The 23,973-nt window shown below is 42.9% G+C and overlaps 1 protein-coding gene across 4 annotated transcripts in view; it reads left to right on the plus strand.

Moving 5' to 3' along the window:
* THADA (THADA armadillo repeat containing) overlaps nt 1-23,973 on the plus strand; it is a 375,449-nt gene that overhangs the window by 186,306 nt on the left and 165,170 nt on the right. For all 4 annotated transcript variants that reach the window (XM_051842959.2, XM_070069193.1, XM_070069194.1 and 1 more), the window contains exon 29: nt 18,222-18,390. In XM_051842959.2, the coding sequence (XP_051698919.2) occupies nt 18,222-18,390 (169 nt within the window). The remainder of the gene's footprint in view (nt 1-18,221; nt 18,391-23,973) is intronic.

A 23,973-nucleotide genomic window follows, 5' to 3' on the forward strand; every position in this document is an offset into this window, starting at 1 on the left:
TTTACCTGCTATACCACAGCGCTGGCTCCTAAAGGCTGTCTTTTGTTCTCTGTGAGTGTTGTGTACAGGAGTATGTGTACCCACGCATAGATGGTAGGTATTCACCATGATCAGCAATGCATTTCTCATGTTTAAACAAAAATTTTCCTTAGAAAATATAGGGACCTGGTAAGAAGTTAAGGTAAATTTAAAATATACAAAAGCTCACTCTGAGTGAAAGCCAGTGAAAACAAGCCCTGACCTTCTCATAGGTAAGACAAATTGGAATTGAAGAAAAAAAAAGTATTATTTAGGAAATAAAGACTTTGCCAGAAATAGCATGAGTGGTTAAAGCAGTCTAGTGTGAAAAGAGCATGTTTTAAAAAATTAGATTTCTTTGCTTTCTTCTTGACTAATTGTTTTGTCAGAATAGCCACTTGGATAATAAGTGAAATGCTTTGAAGTGTATAGGGGAGTGGAAAATCTTTCTGTACCTTGCGTGAACTGGTGATACAGATTATAAACTAAATGATGCCAAATTCCACCAGTTTCCCTAGGATCCAGATACTAGCAACTATAGCCAAAGCCATAGAAATCTACTGATGAAATCATGGAATGAACGGAAGTGATCCAGATTGTTTAATTTTCTTTTGAAATGCTATATTTATTAGACCATAGCACCCAAAAGTTAAACAGTATTAAATTTCACACATAGCACTTTATTTTTAATCTTAGGTTGAAGGTTATGTCCTTGGCGTGATTGAAGAATGACTCATGCATTTTGCACTGACTTTGTTTTATTTTTTTGATAGGCAAGGAGGCAAGGAGGAAATCTGGGGAACAAGATGATACTGAATTGAAGCTAAATTCCAGTGAAATATAAAGTATCTCTTGACAATTAAAAATTAGCAGTGGGAATTAGCAGCGATTTTCTTCTAGCAAATGTCTCAAACCATGTCATAGCTAACACCTTAGGCACATGTACACATCAGAGGATGTGAGTAGTATTCTTTATTGACAAGTTCCCCATCTTAAAATACACTCACATGAAATTAATATAGTAAGCCTTGGTCACAATCCAGGGAAGGACTTGAAAGTAATGTGATTCTCCTCATAATTAGCAACCTAATTAAATGCTAGAGAGCTTTGCCATATAGTAATGTACTATGCTTCTGAACAAAGATAACGCTGCCAATGAAATCGTATACTTGTAACACTAATATATTTTTAATTAGTGGTGGGGTATGTGTGTGTAATCAGTTGTGTTTCCTCTTCAAACCTTGCACAGCAGTCTCCATTGTGCATTCTTCTGGACTATATGAAATAATAGCACATGGAGTTGGCTTCTCTTTTCAGAATTTAGGATTACTTGAAAAACCAAGAGTTGAAAATTGCCATATCACTGTGGAGTAAACAAATTAAAAGGATGTTCCCAAGATGTTAGAAAGCAGGTTTAACCTACTCAAATAAAATGGGGTATTTTTTTTACCGTAATAATTACATGGAATAGTTTGAGTTGTCAAGTGTACTTAAAAATAGTAACATTGAATTTCTTTTAATATATGCTATTGTTGTTCAGTCCCTGTGGTGGTAGAAATATCTCAGAGTACAGACACACTGGTTTTTGCAAGACGGGATCTGGAACCAGATAGACCTGGTTTTGAACTGCAGCTTGTCCCTTTGTGAGCTATGGCAAGTCACTTATTCCCTGTGAGCCTGTCCAGAAGGGCAAGTGGAAGATCTGGAGCATTGTTCCGAAAATATATTTTTGTTTTTGTTTTTTAATTCCTACTTGATGAGTTGTTAGGGTTTGTTTCTTGATTTGGCTTTTTAACGACAGCACAAGAAATTAATTTTGGCCATAGAAGTTTAAAGGAAATAGCTGGGTTTACTTAATTCAAGGAAAAGAAAACTTGGGATACTTTGGAGATAGAGGCTAAGATGAGAAAACAAGAATGGATGTATAACTTAACTTTTCTAATATATGTGAGTTGTTTCTTTTGAAACAACTTTATGGACGTATAATTGACATTAAGTCAACAACACATGCTTAACGTGTGCAATTTGATAAGTTTGTTTACTCATAAAACCATCACCACTGTCAAGATAGTGACCATGTCCATCACCCTTTGTAATCCTTATCCAACCTCCCTTTCCTCCACTCCTCCCCACCTCGCCCCCTAATCCCCTGACTATGGCTGTTCTGTGTTCTGTCACTATAGACTTGTTTGCATTTCTTTGAATTTTATATAAATGGAATCATATACAATGTATTCTATTTTGTGTGGCCTTTTTTTTTAAAGATTATTTATTTGAAAGTCAGAGTTACACAGAAAGAGGAGAGGCAGAGAGAGAGAGAGAGAGAGGGAGAGGGAGGGAGGTCTTCCATCCAATGGTTCACTCCCCAATCAGCTGCAACGGCCGGAGCTGCGCCGATCCGAAGCCAGGAGCCAGGAGCTTCTTCCAGGTCTCCCACGTGAGTGCAGGGGCCCAAGGACTTGGGCCATCCTCTACTGCTTTCCCAGGCCACCACAGAGAGCTGGATCGGAAGTGTTACAGCCTGGACTAGAACCAGTGCCCATATGGAATGCCAGCACTTCAGGCCAGGGCTTTAACACGCTGTGCCACAGCGCTGGCCCTCGTTATGGGCTTTTCACTCAGTATAATTTATTTTGGGTTTCAACTATGTTGTTATATGTATAGGGGAACTTCAAAAAATTCATGGAAAATTGAATGAAAATATAGGTTTGTTTTGGTACCAAGAATATGTAAATGCATGCTTTTTTTTTTTTTTAAGATTTTATTTATTTGAGAGGTAGAGTTACAGACAGAGAGAGGGAGAGACAGAGAGAAAGGTCTTCCATCGGCTGGCTCATTCCCCAAGTGGCGCAGTGGCCAGAGCTGGACCCATCCAAAGCCAGGAACCAGAAGCTTCTTCTGGGTCTCCCATGTGGGTGTAGGGGCCCAAGCACTTGGGCCATCTTCTGCTGCTTTCCCATGCCACAGCAGAGAGCTGGATCAGAAGAGGAGCAGCCGGGACCAGAACTGGTACCATGTGGGACGCCAGCGCTTCAGATGCAGGTTTGGCCTGCTGTACCGCAGTGCCAGCTCTCATGATTATTTCTAATAACATGTTTTTCCCATGAGCCTTTTGAAGACCCTGTTATATGCACTTTCACATTTTTACACCAAAATAAACTTACTTTTTTAATTCCATTTTCCACAAACTTTTTCAAATCCCTTCATATCGTTTGTTTCTTTTTATTGCTAAGCAATATTCCATTGTACAGATATAGCACACAAGTTACTTATGTACTCACTTGCTAATAGACATCTGTATTGTATCCAGTTTGAGCTTTTACAGAAAAGCTGCTATGAACATCATGTACGCACTTTCATTTCTCTAGGGCAAACACATAGGAATGGAATGGGTGGGCTGTATGGCTGACTTTTAAAAACAAACTCCCAAATTGTTTTTTTTTAAAGTGATTGTACCATTGTGTATTCCCACCAGCAGAGTATCAGTTCCAGTTGTTCCATATTCTAGCCAGCACTTGGTATGTTCAGCCTTTTTACTTTTTGCTTTTCTAGTGAAGATGTAATGGTGTCTCATTGGGTTTTAATCTGAACTTCGCTAATGACTAAGGTGTTGAGCAGTTTTGCATGTGTTTCTTTGCCATCCATGCCTTTGCTCAAGTGTCTTTTCAAGACTTTGACCCATTTTTTAAATTGGGTTGTTTGTTTTCTTATTATTTTGATTATATTCTGGACACAAGTCTTTTAGGCACAAATCCATTTATTTTCCTGGCATGTTGAACCAGAAAAACAAAATTAAGTTGCAGCAAGAAGGAGTCTAATTATACTTAAGTAAGTACTTCTTGACTGTGGCAGACTAAACATGGGCATTAGGGCAACCAGAGGAGGAGGTAACGCTTTCCCTGGAGGTGTTTAAAAAAACCAGCCTGGCAGTAATCCAAGATGCTGTAGGCAAGCGGAAGTATGACTCAGTTTACCTAACTGCCATCTTCATATGAGAAGAAAAAAGAAAGGCATTTTTCCTGAGGTGGTTCTGTTCCCAACATCTCAACATCCTTTGCTGTTCTGTGCTATTTTTCTAGGAAAAACAAAGTGAATTTCTTAGAATTTTTCAAAACTTTGCATGTACTTTATGGTTTTTAAAAACGTATTCTTTCTGATCTTAGCTTGAAGTGTTGCTGTGAAACATGAGAAGGGTCATTCAGGACATTAATTAGCTTCAGCAAAAACAAATTGCAACCTCTGCAGAGCACTCATATTAAAAGAGATGCTCAAATTTCTCTCATCCAGCAGTAGCACCCATAATTGTTTTAGCTGATGGTATTGAGAGGATTCCTTTAACTCTCTGTAAAGGCAAAATAATTAGCCCGATTCTAGAGAAAAGGTTCTACATGATTAAAGGAGTTGGGATCGTCGTAGCCGCGGAAGGGAAGGGTAAGGGGTGCTTTAATGACAGGATTCCAATATAGTTAATGAAGGGTTTTCTGTGTGTAGAGAACACTGGTCATTTGTTCGGCAATGCCACGGAGGCTCAAACTAGAGAAAATTGGCTCCAGTTGTAGAGTGGAGGAGTGTGGTTTCGTTAGGCATAAAACTTTTATTATCAGCATCAGTATTATTATGAGATTAAGCAATGGAACAAGTCAAGAGAGGTCATAAAGATATTTTAAAATAAAAAAGATAGCTATCTGCCTGAAATGTTTAAATGTCCATTGAATTACAGGATTTTGTTATCAAGGGGGACTTTGGAGATCACTAATACCACTTTATGGATGAGGATGTGAAAGGACATTATGTAACTTGCCTGTGGCCATGTTGTTAGATACTAATAGTTTAATTTGAGGATGTTTTAAAAGTAGCCTCGCTTGACAGACACAAAGGAAACCATGGGAAGTGTGTCTGCTTCATAGTGGGTTTCACTTCACCACAGTAGTCACTTAATGACGATGATGATGTGTATGTTTTCCCCTTAAGCCCATGAAGATCCTGCCAATGTACTGACTTGTATGCATCTTTCCTTGTCACTAAAAATATTAGATATTTTTATTCTGGGACATTTTGAATTTGTCTCTAAATAAGTATTGTTTTGAGTGCCTGGACATCATGTGACCTGAGCCAATCAATATGGATAGAGGACAATGCAAACCCTCTGGGGAACTTGTCCCAGTGTAATATATGTATAGGACTCTTCATAATTGTTGATTGAAGGCTATGCTGCAAGGATTATAATTTGCAGGGCTGGTGCCATGGTGCAGCGGGTTTAGCAAGCCCTACAGCATGTGGGTGCCAGTTCGAATCTCAGCTGCTCCACTTTGGATCCAGCTCCCTGTTGATATGCCTGGGAGGGCAGCTGATGATGGCCTAAGTCCTTGGACCCCTGCACCCACATGGGAAACCCAGATAAAGCTCCTAGCTCCTAGCTTTGGCCTGGCCCAGCCTCAACCATTGTGGCCATTTCGAGAGTGAACCAGCAGATGGAAGATCTCTCTGTGTTTCTCCTTTCCTCCTTCTCTTTCTGTAGCTCTGTCTTTATTAAAAAAAAAAAAAAAAAAAAAAACAAAACAAAACAAAAAAAAAAACAAAACTATAATTTGACTATAATTTGGTGGATGACTTGGGTCCAAGTCCTGGTCACCAATTTTCCTTTTTGCAGGATAATCCATTATAAATATTCAGGATTTGTTTTACTAAATGCTGGTTAGAGCAGTAGGAAACATATTTAATTTACCAATTCATTATATGTGAGATCTGCAGATATTAATTCTAACATTGGAATTAGTGGAATAAATTTCTTATAAAAGGGCGGGCACTATGGTGTAGCGTGTTAAAGCCCTGGCCTGTAGTGCCAGCATCCCATATGAGTGTCAGTTCGCGTCCTGGCTGCTCTACTTCCAGTCCAGCTCTCTGCTTATGGCTGGGGAAAGCAGTAGAAGATGGCCCAAGTCCTTGGACCGCTGCATCTGGGTGGAAGACCTGGATGAAGCTCTGGCTTCTGGCTTCGGGTCAGCCCAGCTCCAATCATTGCGGCCATTTGGGGAATGAACCAGCAGATGGAAGACCTCTCTCTCTGAGCTTCTGCCTCTCTGTAGCTCTGCCTTTTGAATAAATAATAAATATATCTTTAAAAAATTTCTTATAAAGGATTCCATATCCATGACCACAACAGAAAGAATTGGTACAAGGCACTGTATTTGGTTATGATTGATTTTATTTGGTAACTCATCATTCTGTACCTGTTCTCACTAGACCATCAAGAATGAAAACATACGTCTCCTTGTATTAAGGGGGTTATCTGAGATAAAATATTTGAAAGTACCATTGCCCAACATCTAACAGACACTCAGTAAGGGTTCCTCTCTTCTCTTCTTTTCCTTCCTTGGGTTTTAGCAAGGATATTGTAATCTTTCAGAAATGTAACAGATTCTTCTCAAATGGGAATTAACATAACTGTTCATATTTAAAAGTTTTTTTTAATTAGCAATATGTTGAACACTCACTTGACTTACATGATGCTTTAGTTTTACAAGATTTTAATATAGCATTTCCGAGATAAATAGTCACATAAAAAGTTAAATTGGTCAAAGACAAGGTAAGGGGTTTGGCACAGCAGTTAAGACCTTGCTTGGTATGCCCACATTCCATATTTCAGTGCCTGCTGGCTCTGCTCCCAGTTTTAACTTCTTGCTAATGCACACCCTCAGAGACAGCAGGTGGTGGCTCAAGTGGGTAGGTCTCTGCCACCCATGTGGGAGGCTCAGATTGAGTTCCTGCCTTCTCATTTTGGACTGGTCCTGTCCCAGTTCTTGTGGGCCTTTGGGGAGTGAGCAAGCAGGTGAAAGATCTCTGTCTCTCTGCCTTTCAAATTAAAAAGAAAAAAAAAATGGTCAAAGAAAAGTTTACTTGGCACCTATGATTTGTCCAACCAGTGTTGAGCTAGGTTTAAGATGCTTTGAATGCCAGCATGAGGAACTTGTATTTCATGTAGCAATAGATTTCTTTGTTCCAGGATATTTGAAAGCTGAAAATAAAAAATAAAAATGACTTCTTTTTTTAAAAGTTTATTTATTTATTTGAAAGGCAGATTTACAGAGAGGCAGAAGCAGAGAGAGAGAGGTCTTCCATCTGCTGGTTCACTTCCCAAATAGCTGCAACATCTGTGATGCACCAATCCGAAGCCAGGAGCCAGGAGCTTCTTCTGGGTCTCCTGCATGAATGCAGGGGCCCAAGGACTTGGGCCATCCTCTGCTGCCTTCCCAGGCCATAGCAGAGAGCTGGATCAGAAGAGGAGCAGCTGGGACTAGAACCCATGCCTATATGGGATGCCAGCACTGCAGGTGGTAGCCTTACCCGCTGTGCCACAGTGCTAGCCCCCAAAAAATGACATTTTAAAATGGGAATAAAAACATTCTTTCTAAACCTTTTCCCTAAATATACAGTCAGGTTAAAAAATAAAAAAAAATTAAAAAAAAGTGAGTAAGTTCTGTCTTTACCTTGTGTAGTTTCTTAAATTGATCACCCAGCCCTGTGTGAATTGAAAAACCGCTTGCTATAAATACGGAACCCACTCGTTCTAAAGATTAATGGAGTTTCAACCATATTAAATCACTTTGAGATCTTGGCCTTTGAGTAGTGACCAACACCAAAAGGAGACTCAGCCTGTTGAGGACTGATTCTCAGGCCCTTCCACTACCTGCAAGGAAAGGAGAAGACATGCTACAGCCAGGGACTGCATTCAGGAGCCCTGTAATAGATCCATGGCTGTCTGGGGGTGCTCACTGGTCGGTCCTTTGTGGAGCCAGGAGAGCATCATGGTGAGTGCTTTGTGCCTGGGAGGAATGTGCAGCCCTTTCACTCAGTCTGCAGAAGCTGCCGCCCTCGGCCTCCACCTGCACCCGGCTTGCCCCAGCCAGAGCCCCCAGAGCAGATCCAGAATGCTGCTGCAGCGTTGCTGGAGACCAGCAGACAGGAGACCAGCAGACCGGGTTGCTGCTCACTGATACAGCATCAGAGAGCAGTCGCACAGAGGGACTGCAGGGGAGAATGTGCCGCAGTTTCCAGTGAAATCTAGTGATTACTTTCATTTGATTTGGAAAGTTTTATGTATGTTATGTTAGATCTTTTATATATTTTTCACTTTATAACACTGTTTTACTTTGTGTAAAGACTTAAATTAATGATTTCCTTTCATTTCTAGGAGATTTAATGTCTATGTGTTCGTTGCTATAAAGTCTTGTCCATCTTTTTCCCAGAGTCAAAAAAAGTTGTTGTTATATACATTTCAGTGCTCAGAGAAAAATCTCCTTTCCAGCTGTCTAAAACATATGGGTGGAATCTGAAAAACTTAATTTGAAATTGTATTTGTTGTTGTCTAGGCGAAGAAAGATGAAAGACTTAAATGACATTTCAGATGAGATATAATTTTCATACTTCATTCTGATGTGTTGATATCAGCAAGTAACGAGGGATTAACATTCAGAAATCAGGCATCCTTTCATTTATTGAAGACATATTTGTAATCCTCAGTAACTAAAATGTATGGCCCAGAGCTTTTTAAAGTAAAAACAGATCTCCCGGTTGGGAGTCACCGTTGCATTGCATCTGGGACCCTGTGTCCTTGCCACATTCTGTGGCCCAGTAGAAGTGTAGAGATCTCAAGGTGGTGGAGGCTCATTGCATCACTGAACATTTCCACATCTGGGAATTAACAGCCTGGGTGGGTAAAGGCGTGCTAGCTGAGAGGCGGAGTGCAAGTGACCAGAAAAGGATGCACCTTCTAAGACAAGCTCTGTGGTTAGGCTCGTCCCTAGTGGTCACACATTGCCATTTTCATTTGTTCTGTTGTGACTTACTGTTGTCAGCATTTCTTCAGGAAAATATTTTAATGTTTTGATTAACATTAATTTGCAAAATGCTTTGAGTTTTCCAGTATACACAGATAGGGAAACAGATTATCCTATCTGCAGATATATAGCTTTTTTTGTCCATCTGATCTAGAAATGTACAATTTTTAGCTTAGCTACTGTCTACTGCTCTTATTTTAAAAATTAGGATCAGGCATTTAGCATAGTAGTTATGTTACCACCTAGGATATGCTCATATCAGGGTGCCTGGGTATGAATCCAGGCTCCACTTCTGATTCCAGTTGCCTGTTAATGTGCATCCTGGGAGTCAGCAAGTGATGGCCCAAGTACATGGGTCCCTTGAACAAGCTCATGCTGATGGGAGCTCTCACTCTCTCTCTCTGCCTTTCAAATAAATAAAATAACATTTACATAAAAAAAAAATTTCTAAAAAGTCTTGAACCTATTACTCTTCCAAGAAAATTATTTGAACAAAGTCATGAGTTATGTAGAAGGTAGGATTGCAGTAAATACAACTTTTAAGTGGTAGACCAAGTTGTTCAGGTGAGGCTAGATCAATCCTTTGAGTTGAAAATTGGTACAGGAAGGACAAACAGAGAATCTGGCAACCCACTGCTGAGCTCACCTGAGGATGTAGAAGAGGGACTTCGGTTTGGTAACAAAGACATGCTTCATGGTCACTGGACATGCAGAAATGTCTGCTTTTTCAAACTCACTGAGTACAAACTTTGTTTTTTAGTGGTTTTTCTCTTTCATGCATGCACACATACCCACAACATGTACGTGTTTTCCTGAAGGCAGGATTTGAAGCTTTGAACAAGGAAAAACTCTTGTAGTAGTGCTAGAGTCAACAGAAAGCGGACTTGCCCTGGTCCTAGAGGATAAAGGTGGTGGGCCTCACGCAGACGAGTCAGAGGCCTGGAAGAAGCCAAAGCTGCCACCTCTCCGTCCCAGCTCTTTCAGATGGGAGGCAGAAGGGGGCCCTTTGTGTCTGTTTGGTATGGCACAGCTCTGTTTCCTCAGCTAGTTGTTGAAACAGAACACTGGGAAAAAATAGAGTCTGTATATGTGCTTAAAAGTTTTAAGTCTTTGAATTATCCTACCCACTAGATTTTTTTTAAGATTTTATTTATTTTATTTGAGAGGTAGAGTCCAGACAGCGAGAGGGAGAGACAGAGAAAGGTCTTGATTCCGTTGGTTCACTCCCCAAATGGCCGCAACGGCTGGAGCTGTACCAATCCGAAGCCAGGAGCCAGGTGCTTCTTCCTGGTCTCCCACGTGGGTGCAGGGGCCCAAGCATTTGGGTCATCTTCCACTGCTTTCCCAGGCCACAGCAGAGAGCTGTATTGGAAGATGAGCAGCTGGGACTTGAACTGGTGCCCATAAGGGATGCCGGCGCCACAGGTGGAGGATTAACCTACTGCGCCATGGTGCCAGCCCCAACCCACTAGATTTGATATAGCTACCAGTATTGATCACTTCCTGTCTAACAAAAATGGTGTTTTTACATGCATTATTTCATTTAAGTTTCACAACAGTTCTATTAGGTAAGTACTCTTCCCCATTTTACAGAAAATAAAAATGTAGGAGGTTTTCTGACTTGTTGAAGGTCACATACTAGTATCAGGGCTTAGATTTAAGCTTAGATCTGCTGGATGCCAGGACATGTTCTTAGTTCCTGTCCTATGTGCTCTATAATAAGGCACAGCAGATTAAAGCCCTGGCCTGCAGCACCAGCATCCCATATGGGCACCGGTTTGAGTCCTGGCTGTGCCACTTCCAATCCTGCTCCCTGCTAATACACCTGGGAAAGCAGCAGAAAATGGCCCAAGTCTTTGGGCTCCTGCACCCACGTGGAAGATGGGGAAGAAGCTCCTGGCTCCTGGCTCCTGGCTCCTGACTCCTGGCTTTAGATCAGCTCAGCTCCAGCTGCTGCTATAATGAGCCAGCAATGTGGGGGAGGTATTTAGGGGAGTGAACTAGCAGATGGAAGACTCTCTCTCTCTCTCTTTCAAATAAATAAAAAAAAATCTTAAAAAACAATTTAGAGACCCTGTTTCTCCTCTTAAAGCCTAGTAAACATGATGATGCCTGGGGGTAACTGTGGGGAATGTGAATGAGATGCACCCTCTGCTCTGACAGAGCTGGATATACAGTTGCAGAAAGGCACAGGGAAGGAAGTGATTGATGCCGGCCAGATGAGGTTCAGTTAAAATTCACAAAACAAGGTAATGCCTTGACAGATCTCAGAGAACGGAGAGGGTTCCCCCACAGGCACAAGGGTCAAAAGACATTCATTTCAGTGATAATGAACCTGCAGTGTGCACTAAGGAGTAGTCAACTTACCGAAAAATCGACAGGATGATTTTCTGAAAATAGTATAATAGAAGGCTGGGCCTCCTGCCTCTCTCCCAGCCTTCAGAGATACACTGTAAGCTGGGATTGTCTTGACTTTGGGCTGTGAGTATGGCCATTTCCCAGCTTCAGCTAGCTATCCTGCCTATGAAACAGGCCATGATGATGCGGCACTCTAGGGTGAATTTAGTGTGGAGCTTGAGGGTGGGTTGTTGGCTGGATCCTTAGACCATTCTGAGACTTTGAAGACTCTGGCTCCTGTGAATTTTCTGTCTGCCACTGTGGCTTGTAAGTTTTAAATGATTTGCTACACCCATCACAGAATACCAAGTCTCATCCTAAATCAATGCTCAATAAATGGTAGTGTTGTTGGCATCACTGTTAGTGATGTTAGTGTTCTGCTTCACAGTCTACCAGATAGAGACAGGCTGATTCCATAAATTTTTCATTCATACCTCAGTGTAATTAGGTTGTACAGGTTGCTTTGGAGACATTTGACTTTTCCCAGACTGGGGATTTTGAGGCAGCTGCATTATAAAGTGTTAAGAAGACTGAATCTTGCAGGTGGAATGCCCTGGTTAGAATGCAGGATTTGCCAGTTGCTAGTTTTATAACCCAAGAAATGTGGGGAATTCTCATTTTCTTCATCTTTTTTTAAGGATTTATTTATTTATTTGAAAGAGTTACACAGAGAAGGAGAGGCAGAGAGAGAGGTCTTCCATCTGCTGGTTCACTCCCCAGATGGCCGCAAAGGCCAGAGCTGTGCCGATCTGAAGCCAGGAGCTTCCTCCGGATCTCCCATGCAGGTGTAGGGGCACAAGGACTTGGGCTGTTTTCTGCTTTCCCAGGCCATAGCAGAGAGCTGGATTGGAAGTGGAGCAGCCAGGACACGAACCGGCACCTATATGGGATGCCAGCACTGCAGGAGTCAGCTTTACCCACTACGCCACAGCACCGGCCCCTCCTCATCTTAAAATAAGGATAATAACCCTGACCTTGTAATGAAAATGAGCCAAGTAAATGAAAAAGTATTTCTACAGTACATGGCCATTGCTGGCTCACAGTGGCACTTTGTCTGGTGCACTGAGGGACACTTGGTTCATGTAGGGAAAGGTGTGGGCCTGATGCTCTTGTCAAACCCAGGTGTTCTCAGGCCGACCCACTTAGGCATAGCCAGACATGATCTCCTTTCCACCCACCCTCTTTCTGGGGGAGCCACCTACAACAGCTTGTGTTTGCCTGTCATGGTCCTGAAAGTCTGCATTCCCCTGCCTTTGCCTCTAAACAGGGGAGCTCCTTGTGGCCTAGGCAGTGCCTCTGCTGTTTGACCATCTGGTAGTAACTCTGCGTGCTTGTTCGGTACCGGCAGACTCCCTGTGGTTCGCGGTGGGCAAGGGACACTTGGTGCTGTCCAGCCTCTTAAGCTTTGAAGACTCTCAGGAAAATGAACAGATTGTGCAGGCAGGTAGATGAGGCAAACGTTCAGCCACCACTCGGAAAACAGGTGAGGTCAGGAGGTGACCTCGGCGGAGTGGTCCTGTTCTAGCCCAGAGTCCTGTGTGTTAAACTCCCCTGGATTCCTGGAGTGTTGAATCCAAAGGCATTCTGTGTCCCACATTGGAAGGTCGTTGATCTCCTTCGGAAAGCTGTCCCAGCACTCCCTCCCACTTCCCTTTTTTTTTTGTTTGTTTTAAGGGAAAGGGTTTATTGGGGAAAACCCAGCAGATCGGAGGAAAGAGGCGAAGAAGGGAAAAGAGAAAGAAGGAGGGCGTAAAAGAGACCGAGAGGAGAGAAGAGAGAGAGCAGAGAGGAGCTGAGAGAGAGGGAAAGGAGAGAGGGGAGTGAGAGAAGCCAAGAGAGAGCAGAGAGACAGCGAAAGAGAGAGCAAGAGAGCGAGCAGGAGAGAACAGAGTCCCGCTTCCCTTTTATGTGCCACTCTACACAGGTGTGTGTGTCTCCTGGTGCACCATGGATTTGTGATCAGCAGGCGCTGGAGCGCCTCTAAGCTCAGACTCTCTGAGCGGTGTTGGTAGTCACCATCACTGTGTCTCGTGAAGCAGGACACACAGGTGACAGCCACTCTGTGTAGTCATTTACTGTGTGCAAAGGGACAACTGCAGATTCCTGACCAGGTCCAGGAAACATGCCACAAAGGTTTTGTTTTGTTTAATTTAATGCTTTTGGGGCCATTGTTATGGTGTAGCTGGTAAAGCAACCACCTGTGATGCCAGTATCCCATATGGGCACTGATTTGGGTCCTGACTGCTCTACTTCTAATTCAGCACCCTGCTAATGGCATGGGAAGGGCAGCTGAGGATGGCCCAAGTGTTTGGGCCTCTGCCACTCACCTGGGAGACCCAGACCAAGCTCCCAGCTCCAGGCTTCATTGTGGCCATCCAGGGAGTGAACCAGCAGATGAAAGATCTCTCTATATATCTCCTTCTCTGTAACTCTGACTTTCAAATAAATAAAGAATTCTTAAGAGAAAGGAAGTTTTAATAAAGCCCTATGCAAGGAATCCTTTTAAAAAATTAATCTTTTTCCTGCCTTTTTAAAAAATTTATTTGATAGGCAGTGACAGAGCTCCCATCTACTGGTTCACTCCCCAGATGTCCACAACTGCTTGAACTGAGACCAGACCAGGCCAAAGCTGAGCGCCCAAACCAGGTCTCCCACATGGGTGGCAGGGACCCAGGTACTTGAGCCATCACCACTGCCTCCCATGATCTGCATTAGCAGAAAGCTGGAGTCAGGAATCAGAGTCTGGTATCAAACCCAGGTACTCCAAAGTGGGAATCCCAACCAGTATCCTAACCACCAGGCTAAAGGCCCACCCCAAGAGTTTTGAATGCACATCACAAACTTCCTGAGATTGTATGGGAAATTATGTGTTTATGTTCATAAATCTTTTTCTCTTGTGAGAGAGTCTATGGTTTACATGAAATTCTGAAATGTTTTCATGGTCCTAAAAATGTTAAACAGCAACAAAAGCCACTTATTTGGAGATTTTCCACATACTTATAAGTTAAAGTTTGTGTTTAGATAAGCTAGGGGGTGTTTTTATGTTCCTTCAATTTCCAGGTGTGGGCTACAGCTTGGGGTGGTCAAAGAACTAACTCTGTTAGAACCCTGGACTGTACTTCTGGCCTGGACACTGCTACTTATATATCCTAGAGGGTTCACATAGCCTTTCTGAGCTTCACTTTCTTTTTCATCTTTGAATTTAGGTTTATAATGCCCTCTTGCCCTGCAGGAATATCACATAGTAAAGAGATTATAGGTGTGCAGGCACTTTTTTAATTGCCATGAGCTATACACTTGTGAGACTCAAATACTACTATTACAAGTGTGTCTTTTATCACACAGGGCAGAGAATACAGTGGGCAGTCACTACTTAGGTGGTTAAAATGGACAGGGAACTGGTTTATTATAGTGAGAGGACTGGAGCTTTAAGTACACCAGTGGTGTGTGTGTTTCTTGCAGATTCTGTGGACGCCCATATTCAGGTCCAGAGCACAGCTAGTGCCATTGAGGAACTCATTTTGCAAGAGTGTGAAAAGTAAAAACGAGCTTCGTGACCCTGAGTTCATGTGCTTTGTTTTACAGAAGGATGTGAGATTTAGAGAAGACAGAGGCTGTCCTTGTTTGAGACGGTTTCAGGCTTCACCTCATCATGTTTAATAGAATCCACAGAAAGAACTTCTTTGCTTTCATATCAACTTATTGTCTTACCTTTTAGAAGCATTACAGAATTCACCTCATGGTCTTAATTATCTTGAGTGGGGCCACTTAGAGGCCTGCACTTCCCAGAATATGCTGCTGCTAGACCAGACACAGGCCTGGTATGTTACAAAACCTTGCCCTGTTTGGCTGTCTGTACATGTGGGCTCTGCACATGTAAGCTCAACCAACTGCAGTCCTCAAATACGCCGGTAAAAGACTACATTTGTCTCAAACGTGTACAGATACTTTCTTGTTGTCATTATTCCCTAAACAATGCAGTATAACAACTACTTGCATAGCATTTACCTTGTTTTAGGTCTTACAGATAATTTAGAGAGGACTTACAGTATATGCAAATATGACACAATCTTGTATAAGGGACTTGAACATTCACTGAGCTTGGTAACCACAGGGAGGCCCAGAACCTGTGCCCTCCAGACACTGAGAGACAAGGGTATTTCTTTTGGAGTGTCCTCCACATCACTTCAGAGTCCTGGGGGTGAATTATTGCCAGTTCTGTTACCTGGACTGACTCAGAGAGCTAACTCTGATTTGTCCAGGTCACAAAACTCAGTCTCCAAAGCAGAATGAACACCCAGGTGCTCTAATTTTTTATCCTTAAAACCACTAGATTCTAAAGTGTCTTATTGGACCCTCTTCGTCCCCTAGTAACTGATGACAAAAGTAGATGGAGTTTTTTTTGTTTGTTTGTTTTTTGCTCAATGTACATATATAATACACAAAGGGTTTTCAAAAATGTTATGAAAAAATGTGTTACATATAATAAAAGAAAAAACTTGCACCAAAATAAGCTTATCTTTTAATTTCATTTTGTTGTGAACTTTTGGAAGGCCCCAAGAGAGAGAAAGAGAGTGTTTATAAATTTGACTGTAATCTATCCTTCCATTTAAACAGTTTGTAGTAGAAAGGAGTTTGAAATTACATTTAATCATTGCTTGATAATGAATGTTACTTAAGTATCATTTTAAAAAGCCGCTTTTCTCTCTCTCTCTCTCTCTCTTTTTTTGGTAGTTGCATTACTTTTTGTAAGATGTTTTGTTTGTGATGTTTTGCACCTGGTTGTGTGCATTTGGAAAGTACCCTACCCTAGAATATCTGAAAGCAAAAAAGTCCAGCCCTTTTCCCACTTTCCGTTCTTTCTGCTGTATGGATGCCAGATTCCTCTGGGAAATCATCATTTGCAAGAGGTCAGGAGCAAAAGGAGGGGCATTCTTTAGTGTACAGTTACTGCTAATTGGAAACTAAACATCTGTAACTATGTCAGAGTTATTTGTATTTGAAAAGAAACATTTATATACAAGAGCCTTTTCAGTAACATAAAACACTGTAAGGCAGAGTGTGTGTATGTATGTATGTGTGTGTATGTATGTGTGTGATATAGAGGGGTGGAGGACAGACAGCCGGGGAAGCTTCCGACAGATGCCTGCTGTGCTGAGTGAGATCATTTGCTGATTAAATCGCTAAGCATTTCAGAGTATTTCCTTTGTCAGATGAAATTTTCTTCCCACCCTACCCCAAACCCCTGCAGACCAAAGCAAATGTTTTACTGTGTTTACCAATTACCCATTAAATATTTAATCACGTTAAAGGAAAACTATGCGAGAAAATGTGTGAGTTGATGGAACCTAGTCAAAAAACAGTGGAAACTGCCCAGCCACCTACTGGAACCCTGGCCCTTTTTGTAGTGTGATGTGTCTTCCCACAGAAGGACGTGAAGTGAGCGCTTCTCCATCCTGAAACTACCCATCATTGGTGAAGCTCCCCTCTTGGGAGAAAAGTGACAGTGTCCTCACTTTAACCCTCTAACCCTCCTTCTCCCCACATCCCCTCCTCCCTGCCACTCTCGAGGTGAAATTCCCAGGTGATTGCATTTGTACAGAAATTGTATTTGTATTATCATGTTAGATGGACACTTCTGGGGTGTAACAGTTTGGTCATAGAACTCTATCCTTCTATGTGCTAAGCTTTCATAGACACATGGCCCAGATCAAACCAATGATTTCCTCTTGGACCACTGATTAATTTTGAAAATGGTCAAGAAGCTCTCTCTTCTCCCTGTAGAATTTACCTTCTTTTGATCTTCTCTATCCTAGTTTTGACATCTTAAGACATTTCCATCTGTTGCGTTACTATTTTAATTGGATATAATATCATGAGGTATTGAAAGTTGTGATCAAGAACTTATTTAGCCAGCACTTACCATATTGGCTTTTGCTCTCAGTCAGTCTTCTGTATGTGAAGGCTCCTAAGTGGACAGTTTGAACAAAATGGTTGTAGCTTCTCAGGTTCTGAGTCTTTAGAAACTTCAGATGCCCTTAGATGACCTGCCTTTCTGATGACCTTTGCATAATCTCAAAATACCACTTATCCATGGGTAGGAGTCCAGAAGCAAGGATTGAGGAGTTGGAGGTCCATTTCTCATCCTGTTTCAGTAAGTTCAAACCATGTAGTCTGCCATTTGTGGCACTCTGCAGTATGGCTTGACCCACTTTCCTGTCTTAGCTTCTGCTCTAATTCATAAGCCTTTACTTTAGCCACACACATCTCCCTATACCTTTATTCCTCGAGCATTTCTACCCTTGCTTTGTGCCTCTGTCCTTGGTTGAGACAATTTCCTGGCTTCTCTCAGCCTGCTTGAGCCCCATCTTTCCACGTCTGACTTCCTAGAGCTGTAATGTCAAGAGCACCTGCTTATCATTTTCCCCACACTATGTTGTAGAGAAAAGTACATTTTCAAATGTACTTTTCATCTTGCCAACCACAGCGTGGACTGCTTACAGCCAGTCGTGACTATTTGACTCTTGGCACTTATCACAGTGCTTTTACTCATTGTGAAGTGCCCAATGGATAGTTGTTTGATTATTAAGGGTAAGCCCCTCCCTTCCTCCCTCCCTCCCTCCCTCCCTCCCTCTTTTTTTTTTTTTTTTTTTTTGCTACTACCTATCTGTTGTCTTATTCCCATAGCTTATCTACATGTAATCCCTATGAATAGAATTATATATACTGATGATGTTTTGACAAAAGCAAATTCACCTGTAGAGCTAATGCAAATATGAGTACAAAGGAATGTCATTTGAAATAAGGGAAATATTTATTAAGAAAAAAATCTTTGAAATAAGGAACAGCTCCTGACCTTTGTTCCCCTAGATTTAATATTCCAGCCTGAGCTAAATAGAACATCAATGTATACAAATACACAGATGTGGAGATGAGTATTGAAAAGTCTTGTGTTCTGTTTCTTCCTAGGTGTGGTCACTCACCTGTCTACCGCTCCCGTGAAATGGCAGCTCGTGCCTTGGTCCCATTTGTTATGCTAGATCAAATTCCTAAGACCATCCAAACTCTATTGGCCACACTCCCCAACTGCACTGACCAATGTTTCCGGCAGAACCATATTCATGGGACACTTCTCCAGGTAGGTAAAGTTACTTTGTGGGACTTCTGTCAAATACCATAAGATGAACTTTCATATCTCATGTACTGTTTGATACTTAGGCTTTTACCTTTACCAGTAGAATTTTTTCTACTGCTGAAAGATCAGATATTTCCTTAAGCATGCTTTTGTCATACCGAACACTGTGTTACTCTGTGATTCTGTCACATTGTCTTTTACATTGAATCTTGTGTTTTCGACGATATACTTTCTCATTTAAACTCACCTTTCTGAACCATCTAGAGTTTCTCTTTTCCATCAAATATGTCTACAGAACATTCTGGGCCACTCCCTGTTCAGGGTGAAGCTAAGAGTATTCCTAGACAGAGAAGTTGGCCCAAGAGGCACAAGGAAAATTATACACGAGGCAGAGTATGCCTTGTAGCAAATCTGTACCTCCTGTCTCCTCTGTAGGGCAGAAGAAACTTTATTTTGAATAAGTATATAAATTTTTTTCGTTATTTTTAACATAATACTTCTTTTAGAAAAGACTAAAGCATGGCTGGCGCCGCGGCTCACTAGGCTAATCCTCCGCCTAGCGGCGCCAGCACACAGGGTTCTAGTCCTGGTCAGGGCGCCAGATTCTGTCCCGGTTGCCCCTCTTCCAGGCCAGCTCTCTGCTGTGGCCAGGGAGTGCAGTGGAGGATGGCCCAAGTGCTTGGGCCCTGCACCCAAGGAAGACCTTTCTCTCTCTCTCACTGTCCACTCTGCCTGTCAAAAAAAAAAAAAAAAAGAGAGAGAGAGAGAGACTAAAGCACAACAGATTGACTCCTTATTGAAACTGCTCTATTTAAGTCTTTCCTTGGGGACAGGTAGTGTTGGTGATAGCTTTTGTCCACATGGCTGTTGTGGTCACTCATAATAGGCCCAGGACTAGAGGTGGGATTTAAATGTCAAGTCATGTTCCTGGTCCATGAGCAGAACTGAGAGGTGGCCTTGAGGCCCCAGTTCATGTGGTTAGTTTGAGGTCTGTACTGCTGCCCTACGAGGCGATCTGTAGAGTGGTTCATGGCCTGGGACTCAGAGCCGGACTGCCTGGATAGGAACCTCAGACTCACCCCACACTGCCTGCTCATCAGTGTCTTCATTTTTGAAATGCAGATAATAGTAACGTATACCTCAAAGAGATTCTGCGAAGAGTAAATGAATGCATTTGGAATGGTTAGGATAGTGTCTAGTACATAATGATATACAGACAGTTCTTAGTGCTGTTATGCTTATACTTTGAGTGAGCCTATACTACAATGAAAAGTAATGTGGTTAGTAATTAATTTCCCCTAGGTAAGATTATAATATCAACCTATCATCATTCTTCCTTGGCTGTTTTATACATTCAACAAGTATTTATTGTATGACTGCTATGTACATTTGTGTCACCATCAGAACCATGACTGAGTCAGTCCCTGTGAAGGGGGCTGATGACAAAAGACGACCAAAGATAAGCAGTTGCAGCTCAGTGTGTTAAGTGCCACGTGAGCCCCAGGCAAGACTACCTGGCTTATCTTGGGGAAGTCAGGCAAAGTCCCAGAAAAAGTGCCATCTAAGCAGATACTGAAGGATGGTAGCCGGGTGAAGGAGAGAAAGAGTCCGCAAGGCAGAGTGAGCAGCAGGGAGGGAGACTCCTGGTGGGCAGGAAGTCAGCCCCATCTGGGAATTGCGGGTTGAGTGCACTAAAGTTCTAGGTTGGTGGTTCTCAGATTGGCCTTAGGACCTTTTCACACTCTCAAAAGTTATTGAATGTTCCAAAGAGCTTTTATCTGTCCGTGTCTAACTAGAGAATAGAACTAAGAACTTAGGAAAACACAAGAACTCACAGCATGTATTCCATTAGCCATCAGAGTGTTGACGTCATCACACACCTTGAAGCTTCTGGTAGACTCCACTGTGTACTCATGAGAGCGAAGAGCGAAAACAAAGGAGGGAATTAACATCTTCACATCATTATGAAAATAGTTTGATCCAGCCGGCGCCACGGCTCACTAGGCTAATCCTCCGCCTAGCGGCCCCGGCATACCAGGTTCTAGTCCTGGTCGGGGCGCTGGATTCTTTCCCGGTTGCCCCTCTTCCAGGCCAGCTCTCTGCTGTGGCCAGGGAGTGCAGTGGAGGATGGCCCAAGTACTTGGGCCCTGCACCCCATGGGAGACCAGGAGAAGCACCTGGCTCCTGCCATCGGATCAGCGCGGTGCACCGGCCGCAGCTCGCCAGCCGCGGTGGCCATTGGAGGGTGAACCAACGCAAAGGAAGACCTTTCTCTCTGTCTCTCTCTCTCACTGTCCACTCTGCCTGTCAAAATAAATAAATAAATAAATAAAAAAGAAAATAGTTTGATCCTGTAGACCTGCTGAAAAGATTGCACCAACCTGTGAGGGTCCCAGACTGTACTCTGAGATCCTCTGGTCTGTGTCTCACTCCCTGTGGGGTCTTTGATGGTTTCTTAAGCAGTCATGTCCTCTAAGTCCTCACTGTGTCCCTGTGATGAGGAGAAGGGCAGGGGTTTTGTCTTAGTTTCAAAGATGGGCCACTGAAGCCCACAGTGACCATTTGCTCAAACAACTTCAGTCTTTCGCTGCTGCCACACTCCGCTGCCTCTTTGAGGAGGGGCAGACACTAATGAGTAATGCAGAACAGGCTTGTCAGAGTGTGGGCTGCAGCTGAGTCCGAAGCAAGGCCGAGCGGCAAGGCGATCAGCCGTCAGGTTTCCTTTGCTGGAGATTCCGTCTCGTCCTTTGACCAGCTGTACAATGGGCCTCCCAGCCTGTTTCTCACACCTGCCCCTGACGGATCTGGCCTGTTCCAGACTATTCCACCAGTCTGCCCAGCCATAACACATGGTCCGTGGAGCTGTCTCAGGGCTGCCTTTAACGTGCTCAGATTTGCTTTTTCCCCTGGGTAGACTGTGAAGCCCGGTGGACAGGTGAAAGCCCACTAAGCCCGGGGCCACTGCTCCTCGGCATGGGTGGGACGAAAGGCCTGCTGAGAAAGTCAGTCAGTCGTGTGCTGGTCACCAGATTCCTGTCTTTAGCCAGGTCAGTCCACACTGGCTGGAGAAAAGGTGGCAGCGGCAGGTGACAGGCCTGTCGTGTCCACTCGGGCGCCAGGTCTGGGTTGTAATGGTGCTTTGGCACCCTGTGGTTCTTCGAGAGGAAAGCACAAGGGGTTAAGTTGGGAAGGACTCTGTCTCTTTCCTTTCTACAGCTTAGGGGTTCCTACTCAGCATAAAGCTACCTTTGAAATCAGTCAAAGGCATGCACCTGGAAAAGATGGTGGAGGCTGAAAGGAATGATAATCTCCATGGGACCTTCAGAGCCAGCTAAGTAAATATCAAATTGTTATGTTTTTTTCAAAAGCAGGAAATCTTTTTGTAATCAGAAAACAAATTCTTTCACAGAACATTTTCTTGAATTATACATTTTGACTTCTCTGAAAATGTTTACATAAATATATCAAACCTCAAAGTCTTTCTATAGTGTACCTTGAAAAGAAGAAATGTGCTGATCTCCGACTTTTCTCAGACCAGGGAAGAAAGATTCAGATTACAGGACATGCAAAAAAAAGAAAAAAAGAAAGAAAAGAAAAAACATGTGGGATTCGTTTCTTAATCGTTTTTAAAAACAGAGGCTGACAATTGCAGTGTTGAAATGGATGGGGGTAATGCACATTAGAAAAGGTGAGATTATACAGCAGGTTCATAAGAGCCGGGAGTAAATGACATTAACTCTCCATAAAGGCTAGAGAAGAGCCACGGACATGACCTCATTTGGGAACAGCACTGGCAGCGCTGCCCTGTCTTTGAAGTAGAATTAGCCGTCTGTTTTTGTGGCCAAAATTCTTCCTGTTGGGGACTTAGCCTCATTGCTAGGTTACTTGTCAGTCCTGAGAAATTGTACTGGAGTTCAGAAAGTGCTGTGTGGAGGGAGAGTGTGGCCAACAGTGATGGGAAAGCTTGATTCTGATCGTGGTACTTAATTCACACTTTGAAGTGTCATAAAGAAATGTTTCCCATTTGAAATAAGAGTTTGAATCTTGAGGTTTTTTTTCATTTCCTGTCTCTTTTGGCTATTTTTTCTGATGGTGTAATTACATTAAAGGTGATCCCTGCCCTTTCTTGAATTAAGCTCTTTTGTACAGATAAAGGGAAGTAGACCGTTGTGTTAAAGTAGAAGAACCAGTTTTGCATTTATCTGGCTCTTCTAGGCAAAAGCTCCTTTTATTCTTCAATGAATCCAAATAATTACTCCGCTTCCACACATCTCTTTAATGCTCCAGTCTACACTCTTCTCCTAATTCTGCTGTGGGCGCTTCTCATTTACCAGCGGGACCTTTTGAATACTTTAGTATTTTTGTGTTTTTCCTCCAGTTTGGAGCCTTAATTTCTGAACTTTGAGAATTTGAGTTAAAATCACTTTGTTGGCCGTGAAGCTGAACATCAGTGCTGCTACTTGGTTGACAGGAAATATTCACTGGGGGTGTCTTCCCAGGGCCAGGTCCACACATCTGCAAAGTTTACCATAAGAGAAGTAAAATGAATATTTCAGTCCCTCCTGCAGTCCATTTGAATCCTATGTGTGATTTCATTTTAATTCCCTTAGCAGACAAGCAGGGGAGCAAGATGGGTGTGATACTCTGTGTGTGTGTGTCGGGGAGGTGGGGCTCTGTCTCTAACAGGAAACTGTGGTGAGCCTGAGAGGGTAAGATACTAAGCTCACAAGCCTGTCTTTTTTCTGTAGAACCTGTTGCTTCTCTGATAGTTGATGTGAAGAACAATTTTTTATGGCTAGGGAAACCAAACAAAGAATCTATCGCTGCTCCTTTTTACGTTCTCGTTCAGTTGATCTTAAGTCTGATTGGATTTGATTGGATTTGGAAGCAGAGTAAGTCCATCAGCCCTATAGAGATGGACAGAAGAAGGCAGTGAAACACAGAGAAGCCACAGTGGGTGAAAGACTTCCTGTCTGTCAGCACTTAATCTTTGCTCCTCTGTTTAATACTCCCATCCTGAAAATACGGAATATCCTCTCTCCCCGCTCTGTGATGCAGGCTATGGCCAAGTCCACAGTTACCGTGCCTTCTGTCATCCTTAAATGTTTGACAAAACCTGTCAACCCTGGACAGTTATAGGAATTGTGAATCCCGCTTCTAGGAGCAGATGGAACCTTGTGGAAGTGGTTGAGGTTGGATTTAATTGAGCAGACACTGAGGCGGACTTACCCTGTCCTAGGCGCTGGTGAAAACACAAGCAGTTGCCTCCCAATGTGGGGAGCTGTGGGTTAGAAGCCAAGTGAGCACTCGGGAACTGAGAGCATATGCATGACAGAAATAAAGAGGAAACAGAAGATAAAGTGCCCAGGCACCGGGTTGAGTATAAAAGGAGGCTCTGGAGGCCAGTTCTGCTTTACTCTGGAACACCCCAAATGCTGTGTGTTATGAAGCATCAGGTTAAGCTGTACTCGCAACACTGGCATCTCATATCAGAGTACTAGCTTAAGTCCTGGCTGCTCTACTTCCCAGCCAGCTTCCTGCTAATGTGCCTAGAGGCAGTGGATGCTGGCCCTAGTACTTGGGCCC

This window comes from Oryctolagus cuniculus, chromosome 2 (assembly GCF_964237555.1).
Source record: "Oryctolagus cuniculus chromosome 2, mOryCun1.1, whole genome shotgun sequence".
Classification (NCBI taxonomy): Eukaryota; Metazoa; Chordata; class Mammalia; order Lagomorpha; family Leporidae; genus Oryctolagus; species Oryctolagus cuniculus.